The 24,870-nt window shown below is 32.7% G+C and overlaps 1 protein-coding gene across 2 annotated transcripts; it reads left to right on the top strand.

Annotated features, from left to right (window-relative positions):
* Nucleotides 1-5,319: 5,319 nt before the first annotated feature.
* Nucleotides 5,320-12,688, top strand: LOC126692206 ((+)-borneol dehydrogenase 1-like). Of its 2 annotated transcripts, none has more exons than XM_050387731.1 (2): nucleotides 5,320-5,446; nucleotides 11,695-12,688. In XM_050387731.1, the coding sequence occupies exons 1-2, from the start codon at nucleotides 5,430-5,432 to the stop codon at nucleotides 12,494-12,496; spliced, it is 819 nt and encodes a 272-aa protein (XP_050243688.1). In that variant the 5' UTR covers nucleotides 5,320-5,429; the 3' UTR covers nucleotides 12,497-12,688. The 2 variants fall into 2 exon arrangements, with proteins under 2 accessions (XP_050243688.1, XP_050243689.1); XM_050387732.1 differs by lacking the exon at nucleotides 5,320-5,446 and adding an exon at nucleotides 11,085-11,243.
* The last annotated feature ends 12,182 nt before the right edge of the window (nucleotides 12,689-24,870 follow it).

The raw sequence follows: 24,870 nt of genomic DNA, 5'->3' as shown, positions 1-24,870 counted from the left end.
TATTGTTGGGTTCTATTTGTTGTTATATTTCAAACTTAACCACACACCCTCAGCACAACCAAACCCATAAAATTTATTCTACAATTTGACATCCAATTCTCTTTTAATAGCATCCAATGATTCATTGTATATTAATAATTGACGAAAATTTTTAAATAATAATAATTTATATCAATACCTGTAAGCTCCTTCAACAAAATCACCAAGCAAGTCCAATTGCTTCCACTAATAGTACTGAATAGAGCATATAAAACTGTATAGAAACACATAAAAGAACTGAGCAGAATTTATAAGCCAGCAAATAAAAAAAATAAAAAAAACAAAAACAAAAAAAAAATAATAATAACTCTATCTCTACCTTTCAACAGCAACCATCATAAAAGGATTGAATCAAAAAGAATTAAAAGTAAACTACAATAGTAGGTAGTCAGTTGAATGAATTAAACCCTTAAAAAAGGTGTGTATGCAACAAGTATTCCTCCTCCTCCTCATTCATAAATGGATTTCTTTAATGACCACATCCCATTAATTACATGACCCAACCAGCAGCAAGAATTATTTCTAATAGTACTGAATAGACAATCACTTTTAAGTGAATGCGTTAACACCACTCACAATTTTACATGAAATTTATATCAATACCTATAAGCTCCTTCAGCAAAACTTGACATTTATCAAAATTCATCATCTACCACTATAAATTGATGCAAGAAGGTCACTCCTAAAAATAAATAATTTCTAAACATCATAACATAATGAAAATGATAAATGTAAGAGTCTATAGAATAACACATAGGAATGTAATGAAAACAATAATGTGAACCATGAATCAAATTTTAAAGTAAATTTACATATGGTTTATCATATTTGTGGTTTTCTTACTAAGTCTTAGTGATACCCATTGAGAAGCTTCAAACAGGGCAAAAAAAAATTAAAAATTAAAAAAAAAAAATCCTTTTACAAACCTTTTCTTTTAAAGATATATAGATAATAGGTCATACAATATCAATTGTTTTGTGGTAAATTATGATGAAATAAGCTTCAAGGCCCCGATATTTATAATTCACTTAAGTCAAAAAGTAAATTCCCAAAGTCATAATCTATTTATTCTAAAGACAACCACACAAAAATACATGTAAACACTAACAGTTCAATATAAACAAAATTAAAACTTAAAGAAATAAAAATTGAAAGAAGAAGATGAAGAATAAGAAATATTAGAAGACATTCTTATCCCAAAATTCTCAGCCGCAAGTTCATGTTGTCTTTCCCACCATGCCTCTTGCTTTTGCACATCCTTTACAAAACTCACTCTAACTTGAAACACCTAAGCAATCCCAACCAAAATGAAAATATCACCCATTGAAAAGCCATAAAAGAGTCAAACTTTACACATGTACGTAAATAGAGAAAAAAGTCAAACTTTACACACATACACATATACATGGAGAAAGATAGAGACCTTGCAGGTAGTGTAGATATCAATGGCTTGAACTAAAAATTGAAAGGGGCTGTACAAAGGTCTGAAATAGGTGGACAACCTAGGTGCTTTGGTTGGGTTATTGAACAGTATTACCACTACAGTGGGAAGAATCAGCAAAAAAACATCAAGGTATTAAGACTCATCATATTCTAATAAATACGAAAATCCTTGTAGTAAACAAAACAAATATCATGTTGTATTGGCATGAAAAAAAAAACAATAAATAATCCAAACGAAAATAGAGGATTTTCATAAAATAAACATAAAAAATTTTCCAAGCTATTTTTTTTATTTTAACTTTACTTAGACAATTGTAAAGCACATCGGGTGATGCTATGCCTATCTTCAAAAATCTTTTGTCTCAATGACTTTTATGTAAAGGTCTAGAATTTTGAAGAAAGGAATCCATGCAATTCAGCTTGAACCAAAATCTACCAACTAAAAAGGGAAATTGATGATATAAACTATACAATATTTTTAAATAACAAATCACAACACATATAGGAACATAAAAATTCAATGCGTCCAATAATTTGAATTATCTAAAGATTCTAAACCCTCTACATCTAAACCCATCAATCTATGAATTCAATTATAATTCACCCATGATCCAATTCTACGCATCACATATGAAAATAATAATAATAGCAAAGTAATGTAAATCCAGAACCAATAACCAAAAATTAAAGAAAGAATCTTCCACCTCTTGAGGAAGAAGCCCAAGTTTGAAAACCCACTAAAGTGTTCGAGTTCTACCACAATAAGATATAAAGCAAAAGAAACCATAGCCCCTAAAGTAAATACAATAAAATTTTTTTTTTGGAAAACCCTTTTTAAGGCTGGTGAACTAAAGGCCAATCATTCAGCCATAGCAACCCAAAACACCAAAAGTAAATAATAACAGGGTAGGTAGGTTTTCAATTGAAAGAGAATCAGAATTCTTACCTGGGGTTCGGATTTTGCTCTTCAAAGAAGGTTGGCTTCAGTTGCAGATTCTTTGAATTTGATGGTGGCAAGGAAACTATATATGTACATAAAAGCGTTACACATACAAAACAAAGAAAGATTTGGCAGCATTACACACACAATACAAAGTTCTAAAAGATAAAGGTTTAGGATTTTGGTTTCAATTAGTCAAAATATAATCCAAGAACCAAGATAACATCAATTACATCCTAACCTCTTCGTTTTCTTGCAAAACACAGAGAGCAAACCATCAAAAAAAAAAAAAAAAAAAAAACCTTTTCATATCAAACTTCGCTTCAAGATTAGCCAAGTTTTCTCATCTATGTGAATTGTGGACCATTGCATTAATCAACCAAAATTCGGTTCACAATTTGCAAAATTTAGGCGAAAATTCATCGAAAATCATTGAATAAACGAAGTCATAACACATTGATAGATTTAACAGTAATAAACAATTAGAGTGAAAGATTTACAGAGAAAACAGCAAAGATCGTAACGTACCTCAGCGAAGCAACCACGAACCTCGCGGAGAATGACCTTAGGGAAGCCATTGACGTTTTCGTCATCTTCTCTCTCTCGCTCGCCTTTTCTTTTTTCCTGATTGTGAAATAGTTAAGAAAATGAATCATATTAGGGTAGGGACGGCCCGGTTTTGTTTTAGGTTTTGTTTTGTTTTGTTTTTTTTTTTTTTTTTTTTTTTTTTTTTTAAGATAAGTATCCGATTTGTTTTTGAGTAAATAGAGTTTTTAACTGAGTGAAAAGAGTTTTTAATTTTATTATTTATTTTTTAAATGTTGTGCTAATGTGAAAAATTGTGGGAGTTTCAAAAGTTTTGGCTTTTTATATATAAATATATATATATATATATATAGAATATATAGATTATTTAATTATTATTTAAATTAATAAAATAATTATGGAAATTTATAACTTTTTTTAACTAAAAAACAACGAAATTTTTTATTTTGAGATAAACGATAAAAAAAATAAATAAATAAATAAATAAGCAACAACAACGAATTAATTCTCTTCAAAAGTTGAATTTTTTTTTTAAATGAATACAGTAAAATATATCTCACTTTCTCTCACTTTATTTAAGATAATTTGTCTTCGAAAATTACTAGGTTTGCCATTGTAATTGTAAGGGAGAAGTGTCGTGCAACTGTGCAACATCATTAAACCTGTAAAAGTCTGTACGCTTTTGCAGTCTTCGATGGACAAGCCACAATGCACTACTGCATTTTCATATAAATGGAATATGATAGTACAATATTACTGTTTTTTTTTTTTTTTTTTTAACTCCAAGCCATGTGACGATAATAGATAATATTCTACGTACTATGCGGGTTTTGTTGGGATTATTGTTTGGACCGCTCCTTTCTAGATGTTGGGACAAAAAGTACTCCTATTATCAAGTCACATCTTGTGTGGATTGTTGTTTTTACTCATGACATTTGCCTTCAACATAGGTTTTTTTTTTTTTAATGGCCAGAAAATTTGATTAACAGAAACACAAGCTACAGCAACAGTCCAACCTTACCCCTCACAACGGAAACAAAACAAGGGGGTTGTTGCCTACAACAAAAGAACCAAAAAATAATTACAATCTAAAGACCATCTAGCTAGAGAGTTAGGAGCATAATTACATTGCCTATTCACCCAGCAAACTGAGACTTTTGGGGAAGCAGATAAGAGAGCCCGAACATCAGCAATGATGGACTTGATATGCCAATGAGGGGCAGATTCTTTGTCAGAAAAGAGATTGACACAAATCTGGGAATCTGACTCGACGCACACGGCCTCAAAATCCAAATAGGATGCTAAGGATAGCGCCCACTTCAAAGCCGCAGCTTCAACCTGGAGAGGGAGGGTGGTGTTCACTTTCTTTGAACAAGCAAATACCAGCTCCCCTCTCCAGTCTCTAGTAATAGCTGCAATGACAAAGAAACGTAGGCCCACAGCCACATCAACATTAATCTTAGCTAAATGTGGGGAGGGAGGGGACCAATGTTGAGCATGAGCTAAGCAATTCAGGCCGCAAAGAGAAGGCCTAGCCAATGTTGAGCATGAGTTGATGTAGCTACAAATTGCAAATTTAGTTCTGAACGGAGTCCTAAGCTAGTAACCTGCCATATCTTTTTCCCACCTAACTTGCATTTGATTGGGTAACAAGTACTTAGTTTAATGTAAATAAATAATGTCTCAAAAAAAAAGTACATAAATAATGAGATTAAAGTTCAAAAAGGCTACCAGTAAATTTTCAAATTCAATGATAACGGCCATACTTATAAATCAATAAGCGTTAAATTAACTCCAATTCTCACATATTACGGCAAAAGCATCCATTGTGTTTTTTTTTTTTTCGGGCGCCGGGGGGGGTGGTGTTTAAATAAATAATAATAATAATAATACAGATCAGATTCGGCCAATACCTGAACCTAGCTCGATAATTTCGAGTTCGGGAAAAATCCTGCCCATTCTCTTTGTCCAAGATAAATCAGGTAATATCCAACACTTCTGGACTGGATATCCATTACCTGGTGGGCTTTGGCTGCCCCTACATGCATCAACATGCATAAAAACTTTAGAGAGTTATACTCATGAGTTGCCACATTTATTGAATGAACAAAATAGTGCAGCCAACATAATGAAGATTATTGAATGAACTAAATAATGCAGCCGACCTAAGGAAGATAAATAAACTGCCATAGACTTTTGGGTTAATAAACACCCACCTTATAATTTAATAAAAAATTAAATAAATAAATAAATAACCCAACCCACTTGCCACGCGAATACGATTTTAGGCTTCGGAGCTTAACCTATAAATTTAACTCGATAAATTCATGAGGCTACTTGTGGCACGATCCCTCTTCTTTGTCTTTCTTTTGAGCATATAAATCAAAGGTCGTCGACAATCTATTCCCATACTTCGAAGGGTTAGAAAATATTCCTCTTTGTCTCTTTCTCCTGGTTAGCAATGGCAATGGCAAAAAGGTCAGAAACTGTGTGATTCACTAAGTTCTTACATTGATTTATGCATGTTTTGCTTTACGTTATTTTCATTAAGATCAACTGATATATTGTGCATCACTCTAATTAATGTATGACAGTTAAACATCCACTATTCATGTACATATATATAATACCATTTGTAGTATATTTTATTGTCGGAGTAAACAGCATTTTTGGCTAGTGATATGGCCCATATGCATGGGGTATACTGCGTCAACTAAATTCAATTTAAAATTTTAGTACCTTAAAGTTCCACACAAGTTTACACATCCTGAGATGATGCTCAAACAACTTCGTTCTTCTTTTTGTCATTTTCAGAGATTTTAAAGGTTGAACCGTTAAAATATGAAACTTTAATTTGATTTGGCATAGGCTTATATTATATTTTATATAATGTAACCAGAAATAGTACAACATATTACTCAATTTTGAATCAGACTTGATTTCACATGTGGGAAATGTGTACCATGTTCCTCCACTAATTCCATTCCATCTTCAGGCTAGACGGCAAAGTGGCAATCATAACTGGTGGAGCAAGCGGGATTGGAGCAAGTACCGTGCATCTCTTCCATGAACACGGTGCCAAGGTTGTCATTGCTGATGTACAAGATAACCTAGGCCAAGAAATTGCAGATAAGCTTGGGAAAAATGTTAGCTACATCCATTGCGATGTGACAAATGAAGATGATATCTGCAATCTTATTGACACCACCGTTGCCAAACATGGACAACTTGATATAATGTATAACAATGCGGGCATCATAGACAGCCCTAGCCCATTAGGGAGAATTCTGGATACAAAGAAGTCAGATCTAGAGCAAACTATTAGCGTGAACTTGGTTGGCTCTTTTCTAGGAGCCAAACATGCCGCAAGGGTTATGGTACCACAGCGCAAAGGATGCATACTATTTACTTCTAGTGCGGCCTCAGCAATAGCAGGAATTTCAAGTCATGCTTATGCAGCCCAAAGTGGGCAATTGTGGGGGTAGCTAAAGGCTTGGCAGCTGAGCTTGGCCAATATGGTATAAGAGTAAATTGTGTGTCTCCATTTGCAGTCGTGGGGACTGGTATGTCTTCAGAGATTAGTGAAGCTGATAAGTCTCAAGCAGAAGACGCACTAAGTAATCTTGTTGGTAATCTAAAGGGACAAATTCTCAAGGCAGAAGATGTAGCACGAGCAGCACTATACTTGGCTAGCGATGAAGCAAATTATATAAGCGGGCTCAACCTTTTGGTAGATGGAGGGTATAGTGTGGTGAATCCTAACATGGTGAATATTTTTAGCGCCTTCATGGGTTAGAATTTAAGTACTACTCCCCAACTCTTGTTTACTGTTGCATGGAATGTATAACAATAAGAGTCTTTGTGACTTCGTAAGTGTTTAAAATTGATATGTTGTGATTAGTGTATAATCACAACTAGTCACCACTTTAGTTCTGGTTTTGTAATTTTATTATTTACAATCAATAAAGATCCATGCCGTTTATTTTTAAAAAGGAAATAAAAACTTACCACTTTTGGCAAGTTCTACCTTACCCAATGTAGAATTTTTTACAAGATATTCTATTATTCTATTACTATTTAAATGTGTTCTCTACTCTACTCTATTCCCCTTCACTTTTCTTCTTTCTCCCCTCAATTCAAATGAGCCTTGAAAAGGCAATTTCTCAATGTTGAAGATGTAGCACGAGCTGCACTCTACTTGGCTAGCGATGTCGAAGCAATATTAGAAATCATAATATTGCTTCGACATAATATAAGCGGATAATATTGCTTATATTATTTGCTTCGAAGCAAATAATATAAGCGGACTCAACCTTTTGGTAGATGGACGGTGTAGTGTATTAAATCCTAACATGATGGATTTTTAAAGCGCATTCACGAGTTAGAATTTAAATACTACTTCTGGTTGGCTGCTGCATGGAATGTATAACGATAAGAGTCTTTATGATTTTATAAGATATGTTATGATTTCTAATATTGTAGATCATAACATTAGTAATTATAATTGTGACATGTTATGATCTAGAGCGGTTTTAACACTTACACGTTATGATCTATTTGCAATATTAGAAAACTAAAAAATCATCTTGTTTACAACTCTCTCCAATCCCTACCCTTAAATGTAATTCCAAAGTATGATATTATTGTACTCCAAAAGTCAATGACAAAGCCAAGACTTGTAATTAAGGGAGATGACTTTGTTGTTGGTTGTGTGCAATGGCGGAGCTAGGAAATATTTTAGGCCGGGGGGAGGGGGGGGGAGGTAAACACAATAGAGTTCTTATGTATAAAAAAAATGACCAAAAAAGTCTTAATTTCACAAATTAACTTAAACTTAAAAAAGTTGCTTTTACGCTCTTTCATAACACTAAAATCACTTATAATTGATGCTAAACTAAATTGGTGCAAACAACATGAGAGGTCATTTTTGCATCAATTGTAAATCTTTCCCCCATAAGTTATTATGAAATATGAAATCCTAAATATTAAATTTTATAACCTCAATTCCTCAAATTGATAGAATAAAAAATTTATAATGATAATTTAATTTAATTATCCAAGTCACTAATATCAATTAAACACTAACAAATTTCTATTATCAAATTATAATAAATTTAATTTAAGTACTAAACTAATCAGCCATGCTAAGGACCTAGAGCTAAAGTACTCTATTCTAGTCCTAGACCCATAGTTACTTTAGTTTTTAGGATTGAAATTGTTGTATATATTTTTTGCCAAAAACATTTTTGTGGGGGGGGGGGGGGGGGGGGGTGGTGGTGTGGGCATGGCCCCCCGTTGGGTCCGCCTGTGGTTGTGTGTGGTGGCTTTAGCCACTGAGGTTTTTTTTTTTTTTTTTGTGACTTTGATGCATTCTGTTAGGTAAGGGCAATTATTTTGTTTGAAATTTTTTTAAAAGCCGGATTGTTTGTTTTGGATAAAATTGATTGATTAGACTTAATTTTTCTTAGCTTCACTATTGGTAATTTTTGTTGTTGGGCTAATTTTTTTGGGCTTATATATTTTGTTTTAAAATTTAAATTTCTAGATTTTTTATGGTCTTTAAAAAGAAGAAAATGATAAACTTATAATTTTTTTTACAAATTACTGATGTGATGAGTAGCTATTGGTAAGTAAAAAATTGGTGTAAGTGGTAGGCCTAGCTAGATGTGAACCAATAAGAATTTGTTACCTCAATAATTTGTAAAAATATTGTAGAAAAATTTGTGACTATAACATCACTCTTAAAAGAATTAATGATATTATTAAGGGGGCAAAGTGTAATTTTATAGAACAAAATTGCTAAAATTAATACCTAATATATATTCTAATATTTTTTTAAAAACAATTTGGGAGGGGGGGGGGGGTTGGGGGGGAATTGTCAAAGGCTACCTCCATCCTTGCCCAAAGTATTGTATAATTACACTCCATCTTGAAAATTATTTCATACTTCTTGAGTACAATAATGTCTTACTTTCTCTCCTCACATGAATGATGAGTCTCACCGTTAATTCATAAGTTTTCATTTTTCTTCTTAACATGTATGCCAAATTTTGTGTTAGATTTACTATTCAATTTATAAACTCATTTTTGTTAAATAATTTTAAAATAAAAAAAATTATAAAAAAAAAACATTTTTAATAGAAGAGATAATTATTGAAAGCATACAGAGTATAAAAAAATGTAATTTATATTGAATTTTTCAATATACACATCTAATATTCTCTCTATCCCAAATTATTAATCATCTATTATATTTTGGGATGTCCCCAAATATAGTGGACTTCGAAAATTGAATACCATTCTTTAATTATTATTATTATTATTATTATTTAAATTAATAAAATAGGTAGAAGTGTAGTGCAATTGTGCAACATCATTAAACATGTAAAAGTCTGTACACTTTTGCAGTCTTCAATGGACAAGTCACAATGCACTACTGCCTTGCATATAGGCATTTTCGTATAAATGGTACATGATAGTCCAATATTACTGGTGTTTTTTTTTTTTCTTTTTTTCTTTTGGCTAAATAAAAAAAAGGGGGTGTGGGCTCATCAACCCTATGCCACATGACGGTAATAGGTAATACTATATATATCACGCAGGCCTTGTTAGGGCTATCACTCAAACAGCTCATCTCTAAGTGCTGAGACAAAAACTCTTACCATCAAGCCACACTTCATGTGATATATTATTGTTGTTTTTACTCACGAAATTTGCCTTCAATATAGGGTTTTTTTTATGGAGTTTTTTTTTTTTTTTTTTTTTTTTTTTTTTTTTTTTTTTTTTTTTTGTATGGCCAGAAAATTTTATTAATAGAAACACAAGCTACAACGACAGGCCAGCCTCACCCCTCACAACGGAAACAAAACAAGTGGGGTTGTTGCCTACAACAACAACCAAAAAATTAAAAAAAAAAAAAATCTAAAGACCATCTAGCTAGAGCACGAGGAGCATAATTACATTGCCTATTCACCCAGCAAACTGAGATGCTTGGGGAAGCAGCCAAAAGAGCCCGAGCATCAGCAATGATGGACTTGATACGCCAAGGATGGGCAGATTCTTTGTCAGACAGGAGATTGGCACAAATCTGGGAATCTGACTCGACGCACATGGCCTCAAAATCCAAATAGGGTGCTATGGATAGCACCCACTTCAAAGCCTCAGCTTCAGCCTGGAGAGGGAGAGTGGTGTTCACTTTCTTTGAATAAGCAAGTACCAACTCCCCTCTCCAATCTCTAGCAACAACTGCAATGACAGAGAAACGCAGGCCCATAGCCGTATCAACATTAATCTTAGCTGAATGGGGGGAGGGAGGGGACCAATGTTGAGCATAAGCTAAGCTATTCAGGCTGCGAACAAAAGGCCTAGCCAATGTTGAGCATGGGTTGATGTAGCAACAAATTGCAAATTTAGTTCTGGACAGAATCCTAACCTAGTAACCTGCCATTTCTTTTTTCCCACCTAACTTGCATTTGATTGGGTAACAAGTACTTAGTTTAATGTAAATAAATAATGTCTCAAAAAAAAAGTACATAAATAATGAGATTAAAGTTCAAAAAGGCTACCAGTTAATTTTCAAATTCAATGATAACAGCCATACTTATAAATCAGTAAACATTAAACTCCAATTCTCACATATTAAGGCAAAAGCATCCATTGTGTTCTTTTAGGGTTTTTTTTTTTTTTTTTTAAATAAATAATAATAATACAGATCAGAATCGGGCAATACCTGAACCTAGCCTGATAATTTCGAGTTCGGGAGAAATCCGGCCCATTCTCTTTGTCCAAGATAAATCGGTTAATATCCAACACTTTTGGATTGGGCATCCGTTACCCAGTGGGTTTTGGCCATCCGTACATGCATGCAAAACTATAGAAAGTTACTCATGAGTCATGAGTTGCCACATGAATGAACAAAATAATGCGGCCAACCTAATGAAGATTATTGAATGAACTAAATAATGCAGCCGACCTAATGAAGATAAATTAACTGCCAAAGACTTTTTGGTTAATAAACACCCACCTTATAATTTAATAAAAAATTAAAATAAATAAATAACCAACCCACTTGCCAAGCGAGTACGATTTTAGGCTTCGGAGCTTATCCTATAAATTTAACTCGATAAATTCATGAGGCTACTTGTGGCACGATCCCTCTTCTTTGTCTTTGCTTTGAGCATATAAATCAAAGGTTGTCGACAATCTATTCCCATACTTCGAAGGGTTACAAAATATTCCTCTTTGTCTCCTTCTCCCTGTTAGCAATGGCAAAAAGGTCAAAAACTATGTGGTTCACTAAGTTCTTACATTGCTTTATGCATGTTTTGCTTTACGTTATTTTCATTATTTTCATTAATATATACCTTTTGTAGCATGTTTTATTGTTGGAGTAAACAACATTTTTGGCTAGTGATATGGCCCATATGCATGGGGTATACTGCGTCGACTAAATTCAATTTAAAAGATTAGTACCCTAAAGTTCCACTCAAGTTTACTCAACACGAGATGATGCTCAAACAACTTATTTTTCTTTTTGTCATTTTCAGAGATTTTAAAAGTTGAACCGTTGAAACATGAAACTTTAATTTGATTTGGCATAGGCTTATATTATATTTTATATAATGTAACCAGAAATAGTACAACATATTACTCAAGTTTTGAATCAGACTTGATTTTACATGTGGAAATTCTGCCATGTTCCTCTACTAATTCCATTCCATCTTCAGGCTAGACGGCAAGGTGGCAATCATAACTGGTGGAGGAAGCGGGATTGGAGCAAGTACCGTGCATCTCTTCCATGAACACGGTGCCAAGGTTGTCATTGCTGATGTACAAGATAACCTAGGCCAAGAAATTGCAGATAAGCTTGGGAAAAATGTTAGCTACATCCATTGCGATGTGACAAATGAAGATGATATCTGCAATCTTATTGACACCACCGTTGCCAAACATGGACAACTTGATATAATGTATAACAATGCGGGCATCATAGACAGCCCTAGCCCATTGGGGAGAATTCTGGATACAAAGAAGTCAGATCTAGAGCAAACTATTAGCGTGAACTTGGTTGGCTCTTTTCTAGGAGCCAAACATGCCGCAAGGGTTATGGTACCACAGCGCAAAGGATGCATACTATTTACTTCTAGTGCGGCCTCAGCAATAGCAGGAATTTCAAGTCATGCTTATGCAGCCTCAAAGTGGGCAATTGTGGGGGTAGCTAAAGGCTTGGCAGCTGAGCTTGGCCAATATGGTATAAGAGTAAATTGTGTGTCTCCATTTGCAGTCGTGGGGACTGGTATGTCTTCAGAGATTAGTGAAGCTGATAAGTCTCAAGCAGAAGACGTACTAAGTAATCTTGTTGGTAATCTAAAGGGACAAATTCTCAAGGCAGAAGATGTAGCACGAGCAGCACTATACTTGGCTAGCGATGAAGCAAATTATATAAGCGGGCTCAACCTTTTGGTAGATGGAGGGTATAGTGTGGTGAATCCTAACATGGTGAATGTTTTTAGCGCCTTCATGGGTTAGAATTTGAGTACTACTCCCCAACTCTTGTTTACTGTTGCATGGAATGTATAACAATAAGAGTCTTTGTGACTTCGTAAGTGTTTAAAATTGATATGCTGTGATTAGTGTATAATCACAGCTTACCACTTTAGTTCTGGTTTTGTAATTTTTTTACTTTCAATCAATAAAGATCCATGCCGTTTACTTTGAAAAAGGAAATAAAAACTAACCACTTTTGGCAAGTTCTACCTTACCCAATGTAGAACTTTTGACTACATTTTCTATTACTAATTAAATGTGTTCTCCCGTGAACATCAGGTTACAAGTTTTTCCAATATATATATGCGCATGTGTGTGTGGAGGAATGAGTTCAAGTTATACCTGGTGTAACTCTAAGTAATATTATACTACTTAATATTTTTTAATTAGATATAAATTTTGACAAATCCACCATTAAATTACATTATTTTCGAATATTCTCTATACTTACAAAATTTCAAAGTAATAAAATATTAATGGCCATGACATTAATCAATTGTTTAATTTCAAGTTTTTGTAATTTAAAATAATGCATAAAATATGAGTTTATCTATCGAATGGTAAATAACATTCAATTGATATGAAAATTGGAATGAATGTGAAGAACATATAGAATATGTAATTCAATAGTGAGATTTTTAAAATATAAATTCTATAACAAATTATTAGTTGGTGTAAAATTATTTAAAGTTACATTAGGTGTAACTTGAACCCAACCCTATATATATATAAGCTCGAAGAAAATCCAATTAGATTTTAATTGGATTCTTAATTTTGCGCCATGTGTTCCATTTAATTTTTAAGTTTGTGCAAAGTGAATTATTGAGTGTAAAAATCGAAGAGTCCAAATCTAATTAAATTCTAAATTGGATTTCAATTGGAATCCAATTTTCCGCCACATGTCCATCTAAGTTTTTAATTTTTGTGATAAGTAAATTATTGGGTGAAAATACTGAAGTGTCTAAAACTAATTAAATGTAAAATTAAAACCATGCAATTGTGAATGTTTTTAATTGTTCTCGTGCATATGCATAGGATTACACACTAATCTATATATATATCTCTATCTACATATATATATATATATATATAATACGTAAAGCAGAGAGAAAATCTAATTAGATTTCAAATTGAAATTTAATTAGAGTCTAATTTTGCGCCATGTGTCCCATCTAATCTAAGATTTTAAATTTTTATGCCAAGTTAATTCAATGTAAAAATTGAATTTCAATTAAAGTTTAATTTTGCGACATGTGTCCCATCTAATTTAAGTTTTTTTATTTTTTGTACCAAATGAGTTAATTTAGAGTAAAAAAACAAGGAGTCCAATATAAGTAAACCATAAAAAATAAAAACATAATTTTTGAATGATTTTTATATTTATAAGCCTTTTTTTTTGTACAACTAAAAACAATTCAATTTTATAAATATATATATATATATATATAGTCCCATCTAATCAAAAATTTTAAAAATTTGAACCAAGTTAGTTAGTTTAGTGTAAAAATTAGACTTCAATTAGAGTTTAATTTTACTGCACGTGTTCCATCTAATCGAAGTTTTTTTTAACTTTTGTATCAAATGAGTTAATTTAGAGTAGAAAATGATGAGTCCAATATGAAAATCATGAAAAACATAATCATATATCTAACACTATATATAAAATCATATATCTAACACTTTATGAGCCCTTTTTTTTTGTAGAATTAAAAACAATTCAAATTTCTAAGTCATCTATCTATCTATCTATATATATATATATATATATATATCTATCTATCTATATATATATATATATATATTAATATGTAAAGTTTAGAGAAAATCCAATTAGATTCTACAATTGAAGTTCAATTTTGCGCCATGTGTCCTAAATTATTTATTTTTAGAGAGAGTTTTATTTCTTAATTTTGGAATCAAATGTGGGACCATATCATAAATATCCATTCAAGTGAGTTATTGTATACAAAAACCAAAAAGTCTAGAATTAATGAACATAAATTTTTTTTTAAAATGAACAATTTACATTTTCTACCTAATAACATTTTTAGAAATTTTTTTAAAGAGTTAAAAATATAATATATATATATATATATATATAAGAATGACTATCAATCATATTTAAATTACATATGTAAGATTATTTTACTGTGCCTCTTAATATATATTTTTTAAATATATTCATGAATATACATGGGGTTACAGGCTAGTTATATATTAATAGGTAAAGCTGTGAGAAAATCCAATTACATTTTAAATTGGATTCCAATTGTTGTCTACTTTTACGCCACGTGTCCTATTAAATTTTTAAAAAAATTTGTTCTAGGTGAATTAATGATGTGCAAAAGACAAATGGTATAATATAAATAAATCATCAAAAACTCAATAAAAAAAGAGTAAACTCATGCGTATATCCAAAAAAAATAAAAGAGAGAGAATAATTTGAATCCATATATACTTGTACAGTGCATATGTAATTTTATTTTATTGTACAGTGCATATGCATGATTTACACAATAATGGATAATGCACCCAACTCCAAATTCTTCCTCTCAATTTTTTTTTTTTATCATTGAACTAATGGATGGTATGCGTGATCCAATTTGAGCCACCTAAATGATGAAAAAATTTGTTAAATTAAAGTGATATTTAAACAAATAATTGATGTACATCTACACCTATCAAGGACTAGAACTTTCAGGACTAATCACTTAAATGGGGGGGGCGTGTTTAAAATGAGAAGTTTGCACCCCAAAATGAAAACAAGCATCAGTCCCACACCGCTCAAGTACAAGAAAAAACTATACTCTATAATAGGCGTAAATCATTTCCTCAATCGCCGAGCTCAGTAGCGAGAGCTTGTAACCTTCGCAGGGGCATTAATGTGATGGGACTGTGGGACAACTTAACTAAGTCGGGTGCGAGGGGTGGCCAACAGTTGGCCTGCCCATTCCAAGCCAGGGGTTGAACCATGTGACTTGGGCGAAGGCTCTGGGTCTCATGGTTTCTAGAGTGGAGGGAACTGCGTGAGGCTGGTTTCACAGAGCAGCGACAACCTCCCGCCCCTGGCAGTGGAAGGATTACGGGTCGATGGCACCTGTGCCCATTAAGACCCGTTGAGTTCATCCTAAATGAACCATCACCATTTTTGTTTTGGCTTTTGCTGTCTACTCTCATTTCTTATTTGATCTGGGTTTTGCTGTGAATATTCAATTCTTTTGTTCATTTCCTATTTGATCTGGGTTTTCCTATGCCCATCAAGACCCGTTGAGTTCATCCTAAATGAACTCTCATTTCTTTTTTGATCTGGGTTTTGCTGTGAATATTCAATTCTTTTGTTCATTTCTTATTTGATCTGGGTTTTCCTATGTTGTGAACAGATTTGTGAAGACTGTCCCACTTGCAGCACAAATGCTTGATGTGAGAAGAAATCAAAAGCTTGAAATGGTAAAAGAATTAAAGATGGAGAAAGCTAGAATATTCCGGCTTGAGGTAGTCCGTGAGGATCCCACCTGGGTGCCTTCTACTTCTAATAGATCATGAACTAGATCAAAATCATTCTCAACGAGTCCATAAAAAATGATCCCATTTTTTTCATCGGTCCGAGTAAAGACCTTTATCGGTACACATCATCAAAATTTTGGTTGTTGAAATTTTATCAAGTTGAGGAAGGTTAGATTACTGTTAAATAAGTGTTATTAATAAACTATTTAAAAAAATATATATTACATCAATTTTATTGGAAGTATAAAAAGCTGTTAAAACTTAAAATAATTAATTCATTTTTTTTCTCATAAAAAATTTTTGAAAATATTTCTTAAACCAATGTCCTATGTATAAATACTTTTTTTTTCATAAATAACCAAAAAAATATTTACTATTCGTATCCTAACATGTTAGAACCACTAAAGGTTAATGGCACATCTAATGTCACGTGGTCTTGTAATAGGCTAGGCAATAGCTCACTTTTTTTTTTTTTAAATAAACAAATTGGGTGAGCGGGGGTGACCATTGCGGTAGACCCCATGGGCGTGACCATTGGGGCACTCACTTGCTAGAGGCAACTCATAATTGAACATGACAACTTTCACTAAGTTATATTTGGTCCCCCATCAATTACTTTTTTTTTTTTTAATCTAACAACTCTCAAGTCGCAATCTTTATTATAAAATATAAAATATAATTCATATAGAAAGTGTGTTTCTTTATTTCAATATATCATATCTTTATTTTTATTTTAAAATTTAGCTATTTAATTAAAAAAAATAAAGAAGAAGAAGATGTGTGTCAAATTACGATTGATAGAATATAAAGTTTTATACATACATACATATATATATATATATATATATATATATTATACAAGATATAAATTCTTCTCTAACCTAATTTAAGTGTATACATGTGTGAAACTCCCGATTGGAAACTTGAACTCTGACCTTATCCTTCACAACCCATAAGCACTTATACTTAACATGTGAGAGGATGTTTATATTCTTTATTATGATTACTTTATTTCATTTTAAAATAAAGCAAAATTTAAATACAGTTCCTTAGGCATTGTATCTTAGTTTTCTTAATTAAATTCAAACTCATGGCTATAATGATCAATAAAGCACAAATCATGCTATTTTAAAAAATAACAATTAAATTCAATACAATACAATTATATAATTAATTTTTTTTTAAAGAAATCTACCCTACAAAACTTAAAGAAATTATACCTAAATTTATCCTTTCTTAAAACTGTTGTGCTCACTAATAACATCTCTCTCTCTCTCTCTCTCTCTCTCTCTCTCTCTCTCTCTCTCTCTCTCTCTCTCTCTCTCTCTCTCTCTCTCTCTCTCTCAATATTAGTTAGCAACTCCCACAATCTCTCTTCTATCTCTTAATAAAAAGTTTATAAAAAATCCCATAAGTTTTCAAAATAAAATGCATTATGAAATTAGAAAATATTCCTATTTTTAGGTGGCAAGTTATTACTAGTATAGTGTTAGAGATGGAGACAAAACGGGACCAAGTAGGGCAGGGCCTCCATAAATTACTCTAGCTCATTAATATATATTGTAGGAGTACATTAATATTGTATTCTCTCCTCTAACATAATAGTGAATCTTATTAATTAAATTCGTAGTGCCTTTACTATTCATGTGAGAGAAAGGAGTACGACATAATAGTACTTATTACATAATTTTCCATTCTTTTGCCATGTAAGAAAATCATATTGGTAGTTAACTTTCCTAATAAGGCACATCAAGTTTTTTTTTTTTTTTTTTTTTAATACAAGATAAAAATTCTACTCTAACTTATTCTAAAATTATATGTGTAAAACTCTCTTCTGAAAACTTGAACCCCAGTCTTCCCCCTCCCCCTCCCCCCTCCACACCCCACAAGTACTTATACTTGTGTGAAACGCTTATGCAAGCACACCAAGTATTGTTAATGCTTAATAGTTAATATGCTTTTTAAAGAGAGTTTAAATTAATAAGTTTTCATTTAAAATATATGTTGATAAAGAAACTTTAATTTCTTTTTAACCAAAAGTTGAGGAATTTTCCTCCAAAATATTACGGGAGTGTTACTCTCTCTTTTTTTTCTCTTTTTTCTTTTTTTAATGCTGAATAAATACTTTATTGATCAATCAAATCAACCAATAGAACAACAAGAGGAAGTGGGCATGAGGCCAACTCCCACTCCAATCGAATACAAATCTTCTATACCCTTTTTTGTATTCAACTTTATATTCCATCAATTATAACTTGTCATGTGCTTATTTTTTTTCTATTTTAAACTTTGGCTATTTTATAAGAAAAATCAAATAAATACATGATAAGTTATAATTGATAAAACATAAAGTAGAATACAAAAAATGGTCTAAAAGATTTGTATTCGCTCCAACCATAGCTTGGACAACATGAGGCAACATAGATAAAATGAGAACTAGCCGCCCAGTTCAAGACAAAAGGGCAGTCCATTAGGCTAATAGATGGGCATAGTTGTTGCCCTCTCTATAAACATAAGAGAATGCAACATTTACAAACGATTAGCCAAAATAAGAATATCCTCCTTACAACTTTGATACTCCAGTAGGGGGGCTAAGTATACTAAGCTTCCCATTTTGGTCTTTGCTCACCAATGCCACCGAGCTAGTTCATTCTCTAAGGCTGCATCAAAGTTCAACTTAACCCATTCAATTGGTGGAGGATGCCAAGTTGGATCTCTAGTTTGCCTCTTAGTTTTTTCTTTCCATGCTTGCTTGTGCTTTATAAATAATCTCTGCACCTGTCTTGCAATCTCCATAGTACTTGAAATAACTCCTTCCATTCTCACTTTATTTCTAGTCATCCATAGCGGGTCAAAAACAGTTGTAGCAAAAAGTTGGAAATTTCTGGACTCCTCATCATTTAGACCCAAATAGATTTCTGGGCTTAAGATCATTTTCACCCAATGTGATATTGACTGCATATGTTTAAACAATTACAATTAATAGGCCGAGGAGACAACAACCAAATTTTGGCAGCCCAGTCGCACTGAAGGAGCAAATGCTCCGCGAACTCAATTGCATTGTTGCACAAAAAACAGCTAACAAATGGGAGAGGAAACCTGTTGTTAAGAACAAAACTTGTAGCTAAATAATTCCATGAAAGTTTCCACTGTAGATTCTTGAATCTTGCATGGATTTTCAACTTCCAGAGTTTTTTCCACTCTTTATTTTGAAGGATTGGGTGGTGGGCAATACCTGGGATTAGTAGAGCATAATACACTGATTTAACTGAGTATTCAACGTTTGCATTCAAACACTAGAATATCTGGTCATTTCATTCAAGACATCTCTGCAAGCAAGAATACTTTGACAAGACCAAGACACTACTTTCGGCACTGGGATTTTCATAAAATTTATGTTCTTCACATATTTCTTTTGAAAGACTTTGACCCACCATTTATCAGCATTGCTAGCTATTTCCCAAGCCATTTTCGCAACTAGCGCCTTATTCATATCCTCTGTCTTCTTAATGCCCAAACCTCCCTCACATTTAGGAGTACAAATGGACTTCAAACTCTTAAGACAACAACCCAATTTGTTATCATCTTTCACTTCCCTCCAAAAGTTTCGATTGAGAAAATCTAACTTGGTACAGACTTGCTTACAGGAGTGTCACTAGACCATATGATTGTTGGCACATCCATTAAAACTTTTATTCACAATACTAGTAGCAGACCCACAAGATGAATGGGGATAAATAATTATTTTGTCTAGTAATATGATGTATAATTTTTTTCTCTAAAATATTTTGAAGATAATTTGTTCTCCCTAAAAATTAAATAATTTCTATTTGGTCCAATTAGGTCTATTTCGGTCCCATTCGGCCCAATTCTGTCCATTCAGTCAATTTCAGTTGTCTTCAGTCCATTTTAGACTAATTGGTCCTTAAATTGATTCTTTGTGTAGGTTGTCTTTTCAAGTTTAGCTCAAAAATTCATTTTCTTTCTTAATTTTTGGGTTGAAAAGTATGAAATTTTATTATATATGGGCTACACTCTGTAGTTTTGAGTTAAAAAATACAAAGAAAATTGATATTAGAAATTAGAAATATGAGCCTTAAAAATGCAATAAAAATGATAAATATTCAAAAGTCTCATTCGGACCACATTAGTTCTATTCGGTCCATTTTGGTCCTATTCGGTCTACACAGTCCTAATCGGTCCATTCACTCATTTAGTCCATTCTGTCCACTGAAGTTCTATTTGGTCCATTCAGTCCACATTGGCTCTATTCGGTCCTATTAGTCCTATTATGTCCACTTCAGTCCTATATGATCCATATTAGTCCTATTCGGTCCATTCTGTCTACTTTGCTCTACTTCAGTTCTATTAGGGTTGTTCGGTCCACTTTGGTCATATTCGGTCCATTTTGTCAACTTTGGTTGTATTCAGTCCATTCTGTCCACTTCGGCTCTATTCAGTCCACATTAGTCCTATTCAATTCACATCAATCCAATTGGGTCCCGTTCAGTCCACTTCGGTCCATTCATACTTATTCAGTCCTATTTGGTTCACTTTGGTCTATCTTGTTCCTATTCGGTCCTATTCTATCCATTTGGCCCACATTGCTCCATTTAGTCCAATTTGGTCCATTCAGACCACTTCAGTCCATTTTGGTCCACTTTGATCTATTTTGTGTAATTACATAATGGGAAAAGACATATTTGGGTTGAAAGCACCTAATCTAAATCCAAATATATTTAAAAAAAAATATATATATATATATATATATATCTATCTCAAACTTATAATATCTAAAATCTTAAGTATAGCATTTATTGTTACTACGTTTTTGTTGAGCCACATTAATATAACATTTCAGTCCACTTCAATACTGCTAAATTTATGTGAAAGTAGTTTTAAACATAAAGGCTATGAATATACAAATGTAATATTTAGGGCAATTATTCATTTGAAATTCATCAACATCATTGCTATTAGCATGTGAGTGCACGAGCATGTGAAATATCCAAGATGCAAGCCTTAGATGTGAATCTTAGATGATGCATGAACGTAATTCCATATGAGATGTACACTATTTTCATTTGCTGACTAATGACAAAGTAGAGCATGTTTGTAACAAGACTTATTGTTCCTTAGTTAATATTTATGCTTGTTTAACCCAAAAAAACTCTGGAAATTTGACATTTGTTGATGAATTTTCAGTCTGTTGATGATATGATAAGTGGAATATCCTAAAAACTATGTGAAGTTTTGTTTGTGAATGAATGTTATGGATGAATGGATGCTAAAGTGATTTGTGTGCTACGAGAGAGAGAGAGAGAGAGATGAAAAATATGCACACAAAAAAAATATATATATAGTTAAAAAAGAAAATGGGTTTGGGTGATGGGTTGGTATTCAATAGTCTACCGTAAGTGAAAATCTTGACCCCTTTTCAGTTTGATACCTCTCCTATTTATATAGAGTTTTTTTTTTTTTTTTTTTTTTTTTTTTTAGGGACAATTTTTTTTTTTTTTTTTTGCTTATTTTAAGGACTTTTTTTTTTTTTGCTTATTTATGTCCCATTAAAAAAAAAAAAACAAAAATCGACTCTCTTTTGATTGCGTTCTTCCATAGTTAGAAATTTAATAAATTAACTAGTTATAGGCTCGTGCGTTGCACGGTTTTATGAAAAAGCTTATAAAATAAATGCATAAATAATTATATATTTTAATAGATTCAATAAAGATAAAAGAAAAAATTATCTAGTGTAAATAATTATCTCACTAAAATAAGGGGTAAGATTTCTTCCTAAAACTAAATTAAATTGATAATTCCAAATTGAATTTTAAATTGATAATTTTTAAAAAAAAAAAAACGTACTAAAAAATTGATAAATCTAAAATTAATATAATCTTGATAATATTATAAATTAAAATTAAAGTTGATAATTCAAGAATACACGTGTAGAACATCTTGATAATTTGATGTAACATAAAAATCAAATAATAAAATTGTTAAAATTAATCTATTAATTCTAACCATATTTAATCATTAATTCTAAGACCCTAACCCTAAGCATATAAATTAGATCAAAGCTAAGAAAATTAGTTTAAAAAAAAGGCAACCAATACACAAAACCTAATCAATTTAATAAAAACAACATACAAAAACAAAGAAGGAACCTTTAGAAACTTGACAATATTTTTGAATGTTTTGAATTCATTAATTAAAATCACATGAAGACAAAATACCAATAATAACACTAAAGAAAATAAACAAAATGAAAATAATAATAATAAAAGAAGAAAGAATGCATACTTGCATTGTCATGGGATTTAGGCATTCACATATTGAAATAAGCTTCACTCCAAAAAGGATATATAGGGTTATATATATTGGTAGAGTTCCATTTGAAATATAATTCATTTAAATCTTATTGAAATTAAAGATATCTAATCAATGTGTTTATTTTTATCCCATAAAAATTGGAATTAAAAAAAGGTCATATGAAAAAAAAAAAAATGAGAGTTGATTCAACATAACATAACATATAAAAAATTAAAAATTTTAAAAAAATAAAAAACAAATAAATAAATAAAAAAAGAGAAAGAGAACGTGGTTGATAGCTGTAGGGACACGATTATTCAACGACCCAAGAATGACATTGGGCTCGTATGTAAAGGGCCTGAACAATATAATTTGTAGAGTGTGGGCTTGAAAGGCTGGACCTTGGTCACTGGTTATATGAGGGTGGACTTAGCTTGACTAGCTAAGTCTTCCATCGGTGCGGCTTGTAGGGTTTAAGTCCTCGGACTTCATCCGAGGAGCATAATATCCTTCCCATTCTCCTTTTTGTAGGATTTCTCCCCCTTTCGGGGATCCCCTTCCCCCTTGGCTCTTTTTCCCTTTTATACTAGTGTTTACTTCCCCTTTAGTGTCCACGTGTAAATTTTTCTTTTTGGGGTATAGACCCGTCCTATCAATCCATACATAGAGTGGTTGGGGGTAGTTGGAAAAGTTAAATAGCATGGTCTGGAGTATGGGCCTGTCAGATGCAGGGTTCCATACTACGGTGTTGGCAGCTTTCTCCCTTGTACTGCCCCTGTATTGAGTTTGTCCTTTTCTTCAGGCGTTTTGTGAGGTGCCGAGCATAAGATTGTCCTCGGCCATATATTTGGGCCTTTTTTGGATTTTTACTTCGCGTCCTCGGAAGTCATTCTTCTTGGCTTAGATCTTGGGCCCTTTTATGAAGTGAGCCGGGACCACAAATTCTCGGGCCCCACAATAGCTATAAGGAATTTTGAGATATATATATATATATATTAAATGTCATCAATGTAGAAATTATCAAATTAATGGAGATATATACTGTTTTTTGGAATAGATAGAGACTATCAAATTACTAGAGATATATACTGTTTCTTGGGATATATTTATATTAATCACCTCTTGAAGAATTTAGATTGTGCTTATCCCTTAATAATCAAGTTTTGTAGCTTAATATTCTGATAAAATAATATTGATTTAATAATATGAAAATTTAGATGATAAATACTATCTAAATTAAATTTTTGTATGTTAAATATTATCCCTTAATTTAAGAAATATATTCTAACAAATAAAAAAATAATGTTAATCTAATTTTATTTAATGATGTAAGGACACGATTTGTAACGACCCGTAATAGTATTGAGTTCGCACGTAAAAACGCCCAAACAATATCATTTATAGAGCGTGGGTTTGAAAGGCTAGGCCTTGGTCATAAGACAGTGGGTTTTTGGTGGTGTTCATACATAATTAAATTGTGTTCGCCCTAGGAGTTTTTCTCCTGGAGGCGGGCTAGGAGGCTCTAGTTTTTGGCCATTTTTCCCAGCCTCCTCCTTTGGATCCTTACCTTTCCTTTTATATTGGCCTGTATCCTTTATCCAACGTCCACGTGTAGGATCGACCGTTCCAAGACTGATACTTGTCCCATCAACCCATACCTAGAGTAGTTGGGGGTGGTTGTAAAAGTTGAAGGGTATGGTTCTGTCAGGTACAGAGTATTGAATGGCAATAAGGGTAGCTTTCCCTCTATCCTTGGTCGTTTAAACTATCTAGCGTATCCTTCCCTATTGACATAGATATTTTTAGATTTTTTCCAAACTGTTCCTATACCGTTTTTGTCCTTCCTTCCAGGGGGACCTCGGACATGCCGAGGACTGAATCGTCCTCGACTGTGTCCCAAGACTATTTTGTACTTGTATTACCTATCCTGGGCTATAACCTTCCTCGGCTCGGGCCTTGGGCCCCAATGAATAAATGGGCCAGGGCCACAACTTATTGAGCCCCACAATAGCCCCTCAAAATCCTTCTGTCCGACCTCTTGGTCGGAGAGGAGGGTTTTGGTAATGCCAAGCCTTTATTACGGCTCGTTTAACTCTGTCCTTCATTAATGTTGGTGTCTCTTCATCTACCCAGGAAAACATACCGGGCTACGAGACATTCCTCTGAATTCATTCACAATGCGTTCCTACCGTTTGATTATCCAAAATGCGCTTTTAATGGTTTCCCTTTACGAGACGATTTAAATTCGACGGTTATCAACGGTGTGGGGAAGTGGAACGGGTATATTCTCGTTTACAGATTTTCTTGGAAATCTGGATAGATTAAATACCTTCCGTTTTTCCCTTCATATAAGAAGAAAGGCAAGAGGTTATTTCTCTTGTATAGAGACCCTTTTAATCCTTCTGAAATCTGAAACCCTTAGCCTCCTCCAAAGTTTACTTTATCTACTAGTTACACCTTAAATTGTGATACGTTCGAGATAGGAGTAAGTAATGAAGGAACCATCCCCTTCCCAGAAATACCATGTTCTTATGAAGCTC

The sequence above is a fragment of the Quercus robur genome, chromosome 7 (assembly GCF_932294415.1).
Source record: "Quercus robur chromosome 7, dhQueRobu3.1, whole genome shotgun sequence".
Lineage (NCBI taxonomy): Eukaryota > Viridiplantae > Streptophyta > Magnoliopsida > Fagales > Fagaceae > Quercus > Quercus robur.
The sequence above is the reverse complement of the archived record's forward strand: the minus strand, read 5'-3'. Positions and strand labels throughout refer to the sequence as shown.